A 13995-nucleotide genomic window follows, 5' to 3' on the forward strand; every position below is an offset into this window, starting at 1 on the left:
GGTCAAAGCGAATAGCTGAGTGATGGAAAACCAATAAGGTCTAAACTGGTTCTACATGGCAACACTGAGAGGGTGGCTGATAAGTGATGTGAGACACCTCAAACAATTCACCACACAATAAAGAAGACTTAAAAAAAACATCCGCTCCTGTTGGAAGAATTGACTAAAAAAATAAGTGAATGGTTTCAGCCCGGGCCAACTAACTGTAATATCCCTGGTTCAATTACAGCCATTGTTCAGACTCAAAAGCTAAAATTTGTTTAGTATTGTTCATCCTGAAAAACACAATTAAACTGAGAAATACAAAGAGAAGATCTTGGATTCAAATAACAAAAACTTAATTCAAAATAAAGGCTCTTTTACTGAAAGAGATAGACATAAAAGAGCACTGTATACAATAGCATGGAAATCCACAGAAAGTATTGCAGAAAACTCAAACGATCTATAGCTCAAAGAATGGCAGTTTTCCTCTATTCTCATCTGAAACATGCAGAACCCCAGAACAACACAAATAGTCACAAAACTCTGTAAGTCAGTTCAGTTCAGTGATACGTAAAGGAGCAGAAATTAAGTGGTACAGTTCTTGCTGTCAGAATGATTAATAAATCAATCACCTAACAATAACATGAAGGTGAAAGATAAACCTAACAAACCAGAGGAGACACAATGAGCTTTATAATAAGACAGAAACTGACATGGCAACCACTTCACTAACTATTAACGGTGTGAGTTGTTTCATCAACAGACATCCTACACTACTGCTGAAATATCTTACTTTTGATACACAAGATCTTCATCTGAGACAAGGAGCTTCATCTGATAGCATGAACTGCCGGAGGTTCCTGCTTTCATCTCTTTGTTCCCAGCTTCTTCGGTGCAGGCTTTCCAACTAATCACTAGCGATCAATAGCGGACCAACAAGAATATGATCTATGAACAATTTCTTTCTATGTTCCAGTTGCAGTAAAACTGATATGAATATACCAGTAGAAGGAAATGAACTTGTTTCACCTTTAAGCCACCCAGCCCTAGCCCAGTGTAAGAGAAGCAAAAATAAATAAAAAAATAAATAAAAAGACTGACAAAACTGTCAACACAACATTCTGGAAATAAATGAGTAAGATGGTCATCTATGCTGATCATTATTAGCCTGTTTCTGTCACTTTGCACTTACTCTTCCACTGTGGTCTGGAGGTCGGCCTCTGCTTTGGCTAGTTTTTCCCTCAGACGCTTGCATTCCTCCATGCTTCGCTGTAGCTCCTGCTGCAGGTCTTTTAGACCTGCTGCTGTCTCTTTGTCAGCTTGGTTCTTCTGGTGATCAAATGTATAAAATATATTAATGTTGACATTTAAATACATCTGTCATTCGAATTGATTTATATGCTAACCTTCAGTTATTTTAAAATGTCGTTAGCAAAGGGAAACTCTAATTACAAGGAAAAACAGCATGTGCCCAAAATCAGTCACAACATTAAAACCACTGCTGAGTGAGTGTGACGGTAGCGGCCACCCTCAACCAGACCATACAACCAACCACACTAAAAACATTGCTGGGGAAAAGTTTGAGGAGCAGAGCAAAGAGCTCAAAGAATCGGCCCAGATCCTAACCTGATCAAGCACCCATTTGATGCGCTGTTACAAGTCTAATCCACACAAGCCCCACCCAGCAGCTCACAGGACCCAAAGGATCCACAACCAACGTCTCTTTGCCAGACAACACAGGACACCTTCAGAGGTTCTGTGTCTCTGCCCTCACAGGGACAGAACTCTTCTAGCAACACAAGGGGTGGCCTACATGATATTAGGTGTATTTCATTTTAATGTTGTGGTTGACAGGTATAAGGTGCACATGTTGTAATAATGATTTCAAAACTTTTTCACCCAGAAGTAAATGACTTCCTAATACTTTAGGTTGTTCAGCATTTTTACATCTTGAATTCCTACTCACTTAATAGGAGAACAGAATTATAGCATGCCATTGTGTTAAGCCTTGCCATCTCTGCATCCAAATACTAGTCTCAAAATATCTCTTTAAATTCAACAAGTTGAACTGTAATCCTTTAAAGCTCCTTTCCAACCAAACCCTTGATTAAAGGATATTGTCAAACAACAAGTTCAGCAATAAACTGACATGCCAACATAAACAGGCTGGTGTCAGTGGCACAACAGTGGTTAGACTATTGTTACCGTGGTTTGTTCCTCCAGTTCTTTCTTCAGTGCGGCCATTTCTTTCTCAAGTTCAGTGTTTTGCTCCTGCAGAGCTTTGGTCTGTGCGGCAAAGTCCAAGGACTGACAGAAGAAAACTCATTATGAATAAAAATACAAGCTAAATATTTGGACTGTTGCATAAAATTCAAATAAAAGGGGCTTTGAAATCATAGTTTTTAACTATCAAAAAACCTGTTGGGTTTTATTTTTAGAAGCCAAAACCCAAGCACACATTTTTCACATCCATTTACTGATAGACAGAGCATGAAAAAATTAAACTGTACTTTCACCACATCTATGATTTGAATATAAAAAAAACATGTTCAGATGCCCTTTAGACATGTAGTTGGACTATCACAGCCAGAATAGACTACATTGTAATTATGTACCACTATGTCCACAATTTAAATTATATAACATTATCTTACTTTGTTGTCGCCTTGTGCACTCGCTGTGGCCCGAGACTTCAGTGTCTGTATTTTCTCGAAGACAAGGTTGACCTTTCTCTTTGTCGTCTCATCATTATCATTGCTGCTGCAGACAAACACAAACAGTAATTTAACACACTGGCTATCAAAAGGTTTTTTAAAAAAAAAACTTATTTCAGTGTTTTGGGGATCAGGAATTAATTCCAGACTGCTCTGGGAACAGAGTAGCTCATTCCCAGCTTAGAAGGGGTCAGGAAGGATCAGGCTGCTTTGATGTGTCACCTCACAGCACAAACAGCTTCATTACACACAGCCAATAAACTGCGAGACGCATGAGCACTAAACATAGGGTGACGTTTGCTGTACACTGGGACTGCTGCAGAACCTCATTGCATCACCTGGTACATTAGTAGGAATCAGAGCTAAAAATACTGCAGCAAGATTTTCAAATGCATTCAGATTTTTATTGATGTTTGTTTATAGAATTAACTCCTGGAACAAAAACGTATTTTTTAAAGAAGCTTGGATTCACAGTACATAGTCACAAAATCAGTCGCACCCAGAAATGTTCTACCTCAGGCCCATTGTATCCGATTTTAACATTGTATGAAAAACAAACTAACCCTACTATTCTGGTCAGTAAAAAATAAACAAAATACTTTCATACAAACGTTTTCTGAGACAAAGCAGCTTTGTCTTTAGTGTTAAACAATGGTTATTTCTGAGTTTACAAACAGACGTCTGAAAGCTCAAACATGATTTTCTCAACTCGGTGTGTGACAACATCAGAATCAAGAAAATTGGAGTTTCACCACTTTCACATAAGAGCATCAATAAATTACAAGGCTGACACAGAAACCCAAACCCTCAAACCTCCTCTCTCCTCATACAGATGATTTTCATTAAACCTCTATAACCCCTGCCGGTGAATGTTTGTCTTCTAGGCCTTGGGAATGTAGCTCAGTTTCAGCCCCTGCACTTCCATCTGTGTTTCCTTTCCTTTGTCCTGTGACTCCTGACCTGTGGCCCGACACACCCAAACAGTTTCCTGTTCTCTTTCTACAATACCCCAAGCCTGTAACACATGCAAAAACTGTAGGAACCTGCAAACTCTTTCTCAGTCTAAAATCACAATGCAGTTGTTCCAAGGGGAAAGCTCAACTGTTTAATTAAAACTCTCTCAAAAAACAATCAATAATTTCCCTGCGAAGACTGACTGCACAGTATGCTTATGACACCCTATGTGGCTGCTTTAACACCTAAACTGAACCTAATCTTTTAACCCGACATGCCTCTCCAAGACAGGCTGTGAGGGTCTGATTACAGAAATAAACAGAACGTTTTCCCGTCGTTTCACACCACACCAAACAGAAAGTGGAGTGAGAAAGTGGGATTTTGCAAGAAAACAAATTCCAGACAACTGGATCACTCACAGCCTGGATGGGAGGGTAAGAAGAGCACATTCCTTTACTTTTATCACAAACAGCCCAGCTCAGATAAAAAAAAAAAGAAAAAAAAATGATGTGCTTCCACAGAACCGTTTCTTCCCTCGTGATGCATTGCTTTATGGTGTTGAATCACAACATTTGGTCACATTTTTTTAGGAATATGAGCGAATAAACACACTGATAAGAACAGAAACATCCAGAGAACTCACCCATCCTTAAGGTAATTGAACAAAATTTGTTTTGCTGTCTCTTCATGTGTTTGTTGTGAAAGCTCCTGCTGACCTTTCAGGAGATCGGGTGTCACCTGGATAAGACAGAAAATGAGAGGTAATTAAAAGAAGAAGGAAAAAAGTGTTCTTCTCTCACAGATCCTCATTTTGGTAAGACTATACAACCACCATTCCATAAAAATGAAAACATTTAAATTTAAAGACAAAAGTTAAAATAAACACATGCTACAGCACACATATCTGGTTGTTACCTGAACATCTGCTTCTGTACCAGCTTTTTTATCTGTGGTGGAAGCAGGCTTTGATAGCGATGCTGACAGTGATGTTGCGGAAACTCTTCCAGCTGAAGAGGCACTTTCCTCACTCTCTCTACTCTTAAATGGTAGTGAAGAGATGCGAGTCTGTGGCTTTTTGTAACCCTGTATGGAGCCTACGCCTTTAGAGATGGTGTTCTGAGGGGACCCAGGTGCACTAGTGGCCCGAGATGAAGCCCTTGAATCAGCCTTACCATCTACAGCCATGAGCCAGGAGTCCTTACTGCTGGCTGTTTTCTGCAGCCGTAGCTGTGAAGGCCGCAGGACGTGCTCCATTGATGTGCCTCTCTGACAGCTAAACTCAACGTGGTCAGGGTCACCTCGCAGGCCGAGGGCACTATCCACGCTGCGTGAGCGCTTCCTGTCCTCTGGATTGATCCTGTTTCTGCGCCCTGCCCTGCCCCTGCGCTGATGACTGCCATCTTTGCCGTCAAACTTCTCAATGAGTTCATCAACACCAGGAATGGAGCCTGTGTCAATGTCTCTGCCAGAACCGGGGAGGAAAGGGATGTAGCGGCGGTTCTCATGGCGATTTATGGTGTCTGCATACAGGGCCTCCATCTGTTCATCCAGCAGAGGTTTACAAGTGGAAGGTGAGGAGGAGTGACGGGAGCGTGACGAGGATTCAAGAACTGGTCCACTGGAGTCAGTCCTGCGTAGGGGAAGGACATCAGGCTCTCGACGGCTGCGCTCAAGGCTGGAGTTGGCACTGCTCATAGAACTGGGGGATCTGCAGGGTGTCTTACTCTGCTCACTTGTGGGACTGGACACAGTGGACGGTGGAGGCTGGGAGGGAGCCACTGGTTGATGCTGAGTTTTAGAGCTCAGCTTTGACTGAGGTGGATTCAGGTTGGTAAGATAAGGTTTGGACTGTGGCTGAGCCAGCTGTGACTGCGGCCTGGTTTGAGGCTGAGCTAGCTGGGATGGAGGCAAAGACTGAGGTCTTGGCTTAGGAAGGACTTTCTCACTCAGGCTCTGGGATGGATGTTGCCTTTTCTCTTGCTGCGCCGCATCTTTTTTCCGGTCCAGGCTTGATGACCTGGTGTGGGATGGTGCAGATAAAGCAGATCTGGAAGAGGAACTGTGGTTCCCAGGCTCAGACACAGGTGGAGTCCTGGAAGGCAGGCTGCGGAAACCTTCGAGGTTGAGGGAGTTGGACTCTGGATCATAGGGCTGCAGAATCTCAGGGTGCTTCTGAAAGTTCAGAAGGTTGGATGGTTTCTTTCCTTGTGATTCTGTGACACCATTTTGAGGAACAGTGTGGTGCATCATCTTTTGAGACCTGTACTCCATGAAGGGGCTGTTGGATCCAGCCTCTTTGCCTCCTCTGAAATCATACTCCTGGTAGTTCTCAATAAAAGAGCCTTCTGTGTCGATGTACCCATTGCTGCTAGGGTCGATGTAAGATTGAGGACCTCTGTCCTGGTTGTTGAGAACAACATAGGGGTGTCCATCTATACCCTGGACTCGGATGCTGAGACCATATGAGCCGGCACCATTACTATGGGGCCTGGTGGGGCGGGACAGCTGAGTGTATCCCCGCTGTGGTCCGCTGTTAGGAATGCCAGTCACTCTGTACGACTCCATCAGGAATGCAGAAGGAAAATAAATCCCTCTCCGTGGATCAGGCGGCCCACCTCTGCAAGCAAAGATTTAGACAGGCCGGATTAGTCAGAGATGAGACACTACGTAATTGAATAAGTTCAACAAATGTTTCTGAGTTCTAAACTCAGACAATAATGAAACAGTAATACCTCGCTTCATTTAACTATGTTCGCTTTCATTTTCTTTTCTTATTTTGCATTGTTAATGCTCTGTTTTCTCTCCACATTGGCCTGTTTTGTCAGACTGCTCAACTCATGCGCTCTGGCCAAATGCAGATAGAGACAATGAGCTCCCTGTGTTGCCGGTAACATCTCAGAAGCCATAATATCTCTCAAAATATGAGTCAACACCTGCCACATTCTTTTTAACAGCATAAATGACCAGGTACTGTTTAGAAAGGTCTTACAGGTTTGTGACTAACAGGTATAATATAACAAAATGACTGTTTGCAATGTATGACAAGAAAAACAGGTTAAGAGAAAGGTATTAACAGAAAGATAATACTTTGACAAGTCAGTGTAACCTGTGAATAATCTCTGAGCTGTCATCTTTAGATGACTTTAGAGGGTGTATGGCTTTCAACAACTATGTTAATCCTTGTAAATGACAATTTACAATTGTAATTGTAGCCCACACTTATGGGAAATGCTACAAAAATTGGGTCACAAAATGTTGTAGTGCACCACATTCATAAAAACTGCAGGTCTGTCAAAGCTGACAGATTTGCAGCCAGATTGTAAGAACACAGCTTGAAACACACATAAAACTGTGTACAAATATTAAAGTGAGGTGCTCAGTGTTCTTCAGACAGGTTTATGCCTGGGAAGTCAGTGAAGACAAAGCCATCAGCAGCCACCATGTGTTTCACTGGACAATGGGCTTTCAACAGGTTCCTGTTTGCCTTGCTGATAGCAGTCTCATTCTACCTGATGTTACAACACAAAGATGGACCAAGAAGGGCCTGGAAGAAGGATACTGATAAGACTGGCAACAAAGGCGAAAGCAGGATATATCACATCAGCGTGAAATAGGTCAAGACAGACCAGCAGACAACTGATAGCCTATTCAGAAAAAACTCTAACACCACCTAGGATTTTGTGATAAGACAATGTGTTCGGACAAGACATACAGATTTTGCTGCACTCTTTGTCTTTGGTTGTGTGACGCCATTATGAGCAAAGTTATCAAAACAATGACCGTGATGGTACTGTGGCAATATGGAATATTTTGTTTCATTATTTGTGCATCATTTTGATAAAATACAAGATATGCAAATAGCTGGATGAGCCAAAAACAGGCATTCCCGTCTAGTTCTTTTATCTGGCAGAAGAATTTAAAGCCAAGTGTTTAGCTTTGCTGTATGATATCTAGATCCTCATGCATCTCAAGTAGGCATGGGCGATAGGATGATAACGATATGTACCAGTGCTAGGCACTTCATCAGCAGCAATAAGCGTTTGAGAGAATTTTGAATAGTTTGATTTAAACACATTAGATACAAACTGCCATAAAAGGACAAAAGTGCACACTTCAATTGCATTAACAAATGCCAACCGTGCACCCTCCCTGGATTATAAACAGCCCGTCATATCCCTTCATAATGAAACCCTGTGGCTGTGTTGCAGGTCTCCCTCGGTGTGGTAGTCTGTGGCAGCCTGGGCATTGCATCACCTTTGTCCACACCCACAGACCTGCCCTGATGGAGGGTGCAGCTGGCAGATACCAGCTTCACCCACGCTCCACCTGAGCGATGCCCTCCTGACAGCCTGTTCTAAGGGCTGACGGACTTGACGTCACGATTCCTTTATACCTTGCTAATTTTTATTATTCTGCCAGGGAACACGGTGGAGTTACGTGACGATCTGCGTTGGTTTGTCTGTCTGTCTGACTCAAAAATGGACTAACAGATTTGGATGAAATTTTCAGGGAAGGTCAAAAATTAAACAAGCACCAAATGATTAGATTTTGGCAGTGATGCAGCTTAGAGTCAGGATCCACGGATTTGTTAAAGATTTCTGCATCATTGCGAGATAGCGGCAAGACGTCACTGTAACTATGACTACAAGTGAACATTGCATCAGCTGCCTGCTGACGATCACGATTGCGATCCTACTTCAAATTGACCGCTGCAGATCACGAATTGTTTAAAGATTTCATCTGTTGGAAATCATACGACTGAGCAGCCTTGGCAGAGTACTGCGCTCTCTGACTGCTTTTCTTGTTATTTACGTGAACAAATTTCAATATTTGTTTGTGTTTTTCATCGCTGCACTAACTTTACAATGACTCCCTGTGCTTGACAATAGGCTAAAGTGGTAAATTAAACAAATTAAACCTATTTATCCTCCCCATGTCATAATTATTTCAATTATATTACAATCATAATTATTGATATTGACTGAAATTAAACATCTTATTGAGATACATTTTCTAGCTATATCGCCCAGACCTAACCCTGTGATCAATTTATTCTGTATTTGGGTGCCACACTCAAAAACATTCATTAATTAGCAGCACTGCTCTTCTTTTTCCCTAGGGTTATCACAGTTTAATTAACAAACCAAAAGGAATAAACCTGAATAGATTTTGTTTTGTTTTGTCAGTAGTTAGGCTGCAAAGCTTTGCTGCCAGAGACCACGGTCAGCCACTCCTAACACAACCTGATGATGAGTCAACCTCACTTGGTTTCCACAAGTCAATGAGTATTTTGACTGGTTGGTCCTGGTGCTTCAATTAACCTCAACAGACAGCTTCAGTACGCACAGGGGGGAGGGAAGAAAATGAAGTGTCCTGTCCAGGAGGAAGAGTGCTGTCGAGGACAGATTAAAGCTAAAGACAACACAATAGACCCCTTCATCCTCACTGTCACATGTGTCTGACACACAAGGGCTCCAGCAAGTGTGCAACTTTTTTTCCTGTCATTGTGCTTTTCCCTGCAGAGAGGAGGAAACCCTCTGTGAACAGTCCTGTGCTGCCTTCACTGACCCCTGTACTGCAGACCAGAAGGGTCAGCAGCACCGAGGGCAGGTTAGGATGTCAAGGCCCAGGCTTTGATCTGAGCAGAGGGGAGACCCAGCAAAGGTTTAACAAAGTAGATTTTTATCTCCTCATATGAGCCACACAGAGAGCTGACTGTGTGTCAACAGCTGCACATGATCCCACAGAGAAAACACATCAGAGAGGAGCAGCTGAGGACGAAGCTTTATAAAGGGTAAAAACAAGTAAACTCAACTGGATCCAGACAGCGAGGATTTACACTGTGAGAAACTATTACAGAGTTACGTAACGTGAATGGGAGTTCACTAATCTGGAGCGTCAGGTAAATGAGTGCAGGAGCAGCTGTAAACGCTGTACAAATCACACCAACCGAGTAGAATAATAAACAGAGCGTTAGGGTGAAAACCTGCAGTAGCTTATTAGCTAAACTGAAGAAGCGGAGGTTTGACTTGACGCAGTTTTCTGTTAGTTTAGCCGCTCAGTGCAACAGGTGGCATCAAAACACACCAGCAGCACCAAAATAACTGGAAAACCGCTTTCCCCGAACACCTCTCTGACTTTTACAAGTCAATTCATCAAGGTAAGTTAGTAAACAGTGAGTTAACTTGTACTTTCTGACGTTAATTGTTCATATATCCCCTCTTGTTAAGTTTAACGGCTGTTGTGGCGCAAAGTGAAGAGTTACTCACCAGCGTCCTTTCTCTCTCCGGTTCACTTTATCACAGGCTGAAAACGTTTGTTTAAAGGCGTTTTTCCTTTTTAAAAAACAGATAAACTCTGGCGCAAAGTGTCCGCGGCACACTTTGCTAACTTATTTGGTCCCGTGTTGTTTTGTGAGAGTGAGGCAGAGCCGTTTCAGAAGGACGTCCGACCCTCCGGGCCGCTCCGCCTCCTCAAACAAGCGCTCTTACCCGCCCACCCACCCAAAAGCAGCCGGCTGGTCCAGGAACAGATTTCACACCGCAGGACCCCTCCTGTGGGGACAAACTCTGGTCTAAGGGGCTCGGTTCGGCTCGGTTTGGCCCGGTGTCCTGCCAAAAAGTGAGCCAAACGCCGATTGCGCCCTTTTTGTTGAAGCGGTTTTGCGCAGTTTCTTAGCGTCTGTAGCTGTTTTTATCTGGTCAAAAAGTGCAAATGTACGCAACTGTATGTATCTGTGGAGATGCTTCTGTTAAAATTTAACGTTTTTATTGTGGGATAATTATAGGCATCCCGCCATTAACGTGATTTTCAGCTGATTTTTACATTTTAAATGAAGACATTATCTATTTCCGAGCATCTTTTAAGTTGTAGCCTTTGAAATATAATGAAATCAAATTGTTTTGGCGCACTAACAACATTTAAGTCACAATTTAGAAGCTGCAGCCACTTTTTGACAGGACTAAAACTGTATTATATGAACTAAATTGGTCTTTTAAAGCAGTTTTAACTGCTAAAAACAGCTGCATTATTATATATTTTGTTCTTAGTTACCTGGCAATTAAATTATTATTTCATATGAACTCACTACATGAAAAAACACTATTTATTACAGGAGTGGACCCAGCGAAAAAAAAGCCTATTTTATACCCCCATGTCTGTGTTTACAATCTGTTCTTATATTAACAAGCTACTTACAAAACTCACCAGGATAAACCATGGATTTTATTTCTAATAGCTTTATGAATTATTTGTTGCTTTGGGAGTGTTCTCCAAGTATGTAGCTCCTCGCCTAAGACGTGAAGTTAACCTAATTATAAGCACTCTGCATAAGTGCAATTTGTAGCTGCATGTCTTTAAAAACCGAGAGCGTCATCTAGTGGATGGTGCACTGACCTGAATGCAGTCAGTTAATGAGAACCTGAGCTGCCATAATGTAGCTCAATCAGACAGTGAACGCATCACCAGAGGTAAACCACTGACAGGGATAGTAGGAGCTCAGAACTCCTACGTTAAAAAGTATGGGGCAGTTATACGCTGAATGGATATGTTTGGGGAGGGGGATAAGGCTGTGAGGATTGTGCTGCAGAGTGGATATTATTTGTGTAAAGTGTCTGTGGTGAGCATGTTCTTTATGGGGAAGTGCTGGACTAAGCCAGCATCACTGAGCAGTGATAAATAACATCCCGGGTGGTTTAAAGCAGGTCGTAGCAGGATGCTGCGGATGATATTCATTTTTTTATCTCTGCATATATTATACGATAAACCCCAGAAAGACATGCAAATACCAAGTTTGCGTCTGTGTCAGTGAACTTAATCTCACTGGGCCTGGCAATAAAATTTAATTTAATAATGTGAAACTTTTAAGACTGATGTTTCAGTTTTGTTGATCCACCTCTATAATGAATTTGGACTGAATTTATTCATTGTTAACAGATTTGCTAACGATGATTAACTTGATTAGCAATTAATCTGCTAATTACGGCCTCAATTCATCATTTAGCCTCGAAAATAGAACAGGAAAGTGAAAAACACCCATCATAAATTCCCTGCTCCCACAGCGACATATTTAAATAGATTTTTTAAATTATTTTTAATCCGTAATCAGCAACACCAACAGACCTCAGTGCACTACCATAAGTCAAATAAAGACAGTAACTGAAACCACCAAATGTTTGTTATTTTTACTTGAATATGAGCTCTGATGACGGATCATTTATTAGAATAGACGTCACTTAAATTTCTGTTGAGTTGGTTAGCTCCAACTGTAAAATGTTTCTAATAACTGTGTTCTTGATCGATAAAAAGGGGAGCTTTTCTTACAAAAACCGCTGGATTTCTTGCATTTCATTTTCTGTTTAATCTATTTAATCACTCAATTACACTCTGTACCAGATAAAAAAATCTAATTAATATACTGGAAATACCTTCAAAGTTCTTTTCTTTTTCAATTCCTGAATAAACGATGAAAGAACATTTTGAGAAACCATAAGTTCAGTGTTGTTTTTGCACACCTTATCACTGCATTATAAACCACATTAAACTGGAGGCCCAGCTGCCCCTTCGCCTTTGTAGTGGCCCACTGTTTATATTTGTGTCCGCTGAGACCTCGCAGCAGCGCAGCCTTTAATCTGAGCCACTGTGTTGGGTTACAGCAGCACACAATGGGAGCTCTGTTCTGTGCTGAGGTGCCACAGCTGGGACCTCTGGGCATGCTCAGTGCACTGGCCAGTCCTATCCTGATTTTACAGTAGACTGCAGCCGTTCCAGGGACAACTGCCCAACTGGCATGTACCAGAGATGTCGGAGGTGCACATGGTTCACTTGATTTAGTTTTTAGTTTCCATTGCGATTTTTGAACAAGAAACATGCTGGGAAAAAAACTCACTGAGCCAATGTGGCAGCTAAAAGTCATCACTGATCAGAACATTTTGTTTTGAAGACTCTTTGTTTTAACTGATGTGCAATTAACCCTCCTGTTTCCCTCATTTACAGGCACCAAAAAATATTGTTTCCTTGTCTGAAAAAAATCCCCAAATTCTGCAAAAAAAAACACCTAAAATTACCTAAAATTAGCTAAATAGCCCACATATATCGGTATCAGTATCGGGAACTGAGAGTTAGACAGTATCGACATATCAGTTACTGGCAAAAAAGCCAATATCTGACCTCCCTAATTTTAAGCAATATTCTGACGGAGGCTCTGGTCTGCTTTGTGCATTGGTTTCTCTGACAGCAGTTCAGTCCGCAGGGAGTTGGTGGCTTGAGAACCAGACGGCGTTTCTTTCCCTCATCAGGTCCAATAGTTCTATGAAACAGGGATTGCCCTTCCCAGAAATCCTGAACGTCTTTACAGGAGCGTGATTATTGCCACACAATTCTTTAATGTATGTAGATGCAGATGTAAGATAATCATAATTTAGATCGCCCATGAGAATGAATTCAGTGTCAGTAAGGGCAGTGTAAGACATCAGAAAGGCAGGAGGGAGCCTCTTTTCTGCTGAAGGAGCTAAAGAAAAGTGGAGCCTTTTGCTTTCATGGCATTCTGCTAAAAATCAGATTACAGTAATGCTAAAACTGACTGACTTTAATTCCAGTGCAAGTACAGTGGAATGATTTCTTGAGACTGTGGAGGGTAATTCAGATGTTCATTATCTTCTATGCAATGTGATGCAGTGGTCGGTAGATGTTTTGTTGATGTCGTCAAGGAAATGTTCCACAGTGTTCAGTGATAACAAAGAATGGACGCTCTCAGTGCAACATTCAGGTTCATGTTCATTCATGTCATCACCACACATTTTTAGAACATCTTCAGTCATCCTACCTTTAAGAAACACAATTCCGAAAACATTAGTAGAACTTTGCAGAAGTTTCTGAAAATGTTCTTAGAATATAAAAATTCTAGCTGGCTATCCACTGTATTGAGACAGTGCTTAAGTGTTGAATCTTGAAGATCTGTGATTATAAACTGAAACAGAGAAGTGTAGAGAAGATGAGCAGCATGTTGAGTGCAGCAGAGAGGCGACTGATCTTACTGTCAGAGCAGGAGGAGCAGCAGCTCTTTGGTCGAGTTTCAAGGATGCGAGCCAAGGACTTTCTGTCAGCTGGCCCAGCCTGCAGCCATGACAGGAAGTCAGCCTTCAGACATGGTGGTCCCACTCCTACAGAAAACATGCACACCCACCCACCACCACCACCACCACCAGCAGCAGCAGCAGCAGCAGCTCAGCACACTCACATGCTGTTTATCCCTGCAAAGAATATTGAAATGTGACAGTTGTGATTTACATTGCGTGGCTGAGCTCATCGCAGACAAAACAGCAGTCAGCATTTTTCCTCCAAGTGT

The 13995-nt window shown here is 41.9% G+C and overlaps 1 protein-coding gene across 3 annotated transcripts in view; it reads right to left on the reverse strand.

Annotated features, from left to right (window-relative positions):
• Positions 1-10092, reverse strand: part of cgnl1 (cingulin-like 1) — a 30140-nt gene extending 20048 nt beyond the window's left edge. Inside the window, exons 1-6 of one of the 3 annotated variants that reach the window (XM_023285215.3) lie at positions 9920-10092; positions 4566-6267; positions 4294-4388; positions 2637-2739; positions 2188-2289; positions 1175-1311 (exon numbers count right to left, since the gene is read on the reverse strand). In XM_023285215.3, coding sequence (XP_023140983.2) covers positions 1175-1311; positions 2188-2289; positions 2637-2739; positions 4294-4388; positions 4566-6215 — 2087 coding nt within the window. In that variant the 5' untranslated portion in view covers positions 6216-6267; positions 9920-10092. Of the gene's footprint in view, positions 1-1174; positions 1312-2187; positions 2290-2636; positions 2743-4293; positions 4389-4565; positions 6268-9919 lie in introns of all 3 variants that reach the window. The other 2 variants (XM_023285216.3, XM_023285214.3) reach the window with 2 other exon arrangements.
• Positions 10093-13995: the final 3903 nt, after the last annotated feature.

This window comes from Amphiprion ocellaris, chromosome 1, assembly GCF_022539595.1.
Source record: "Amphiprion ocellaris isolate individual 3 ecotype Okinawa chromosome 1, ASM2253959v1, whole genome shotgun sequence".
NCBI classification, from domain to species: Eukaryota; Metazoa; Chordata; class Actinopteri; family Pomacentridae; genus Amphiprion; species Amphiprion ocellaris.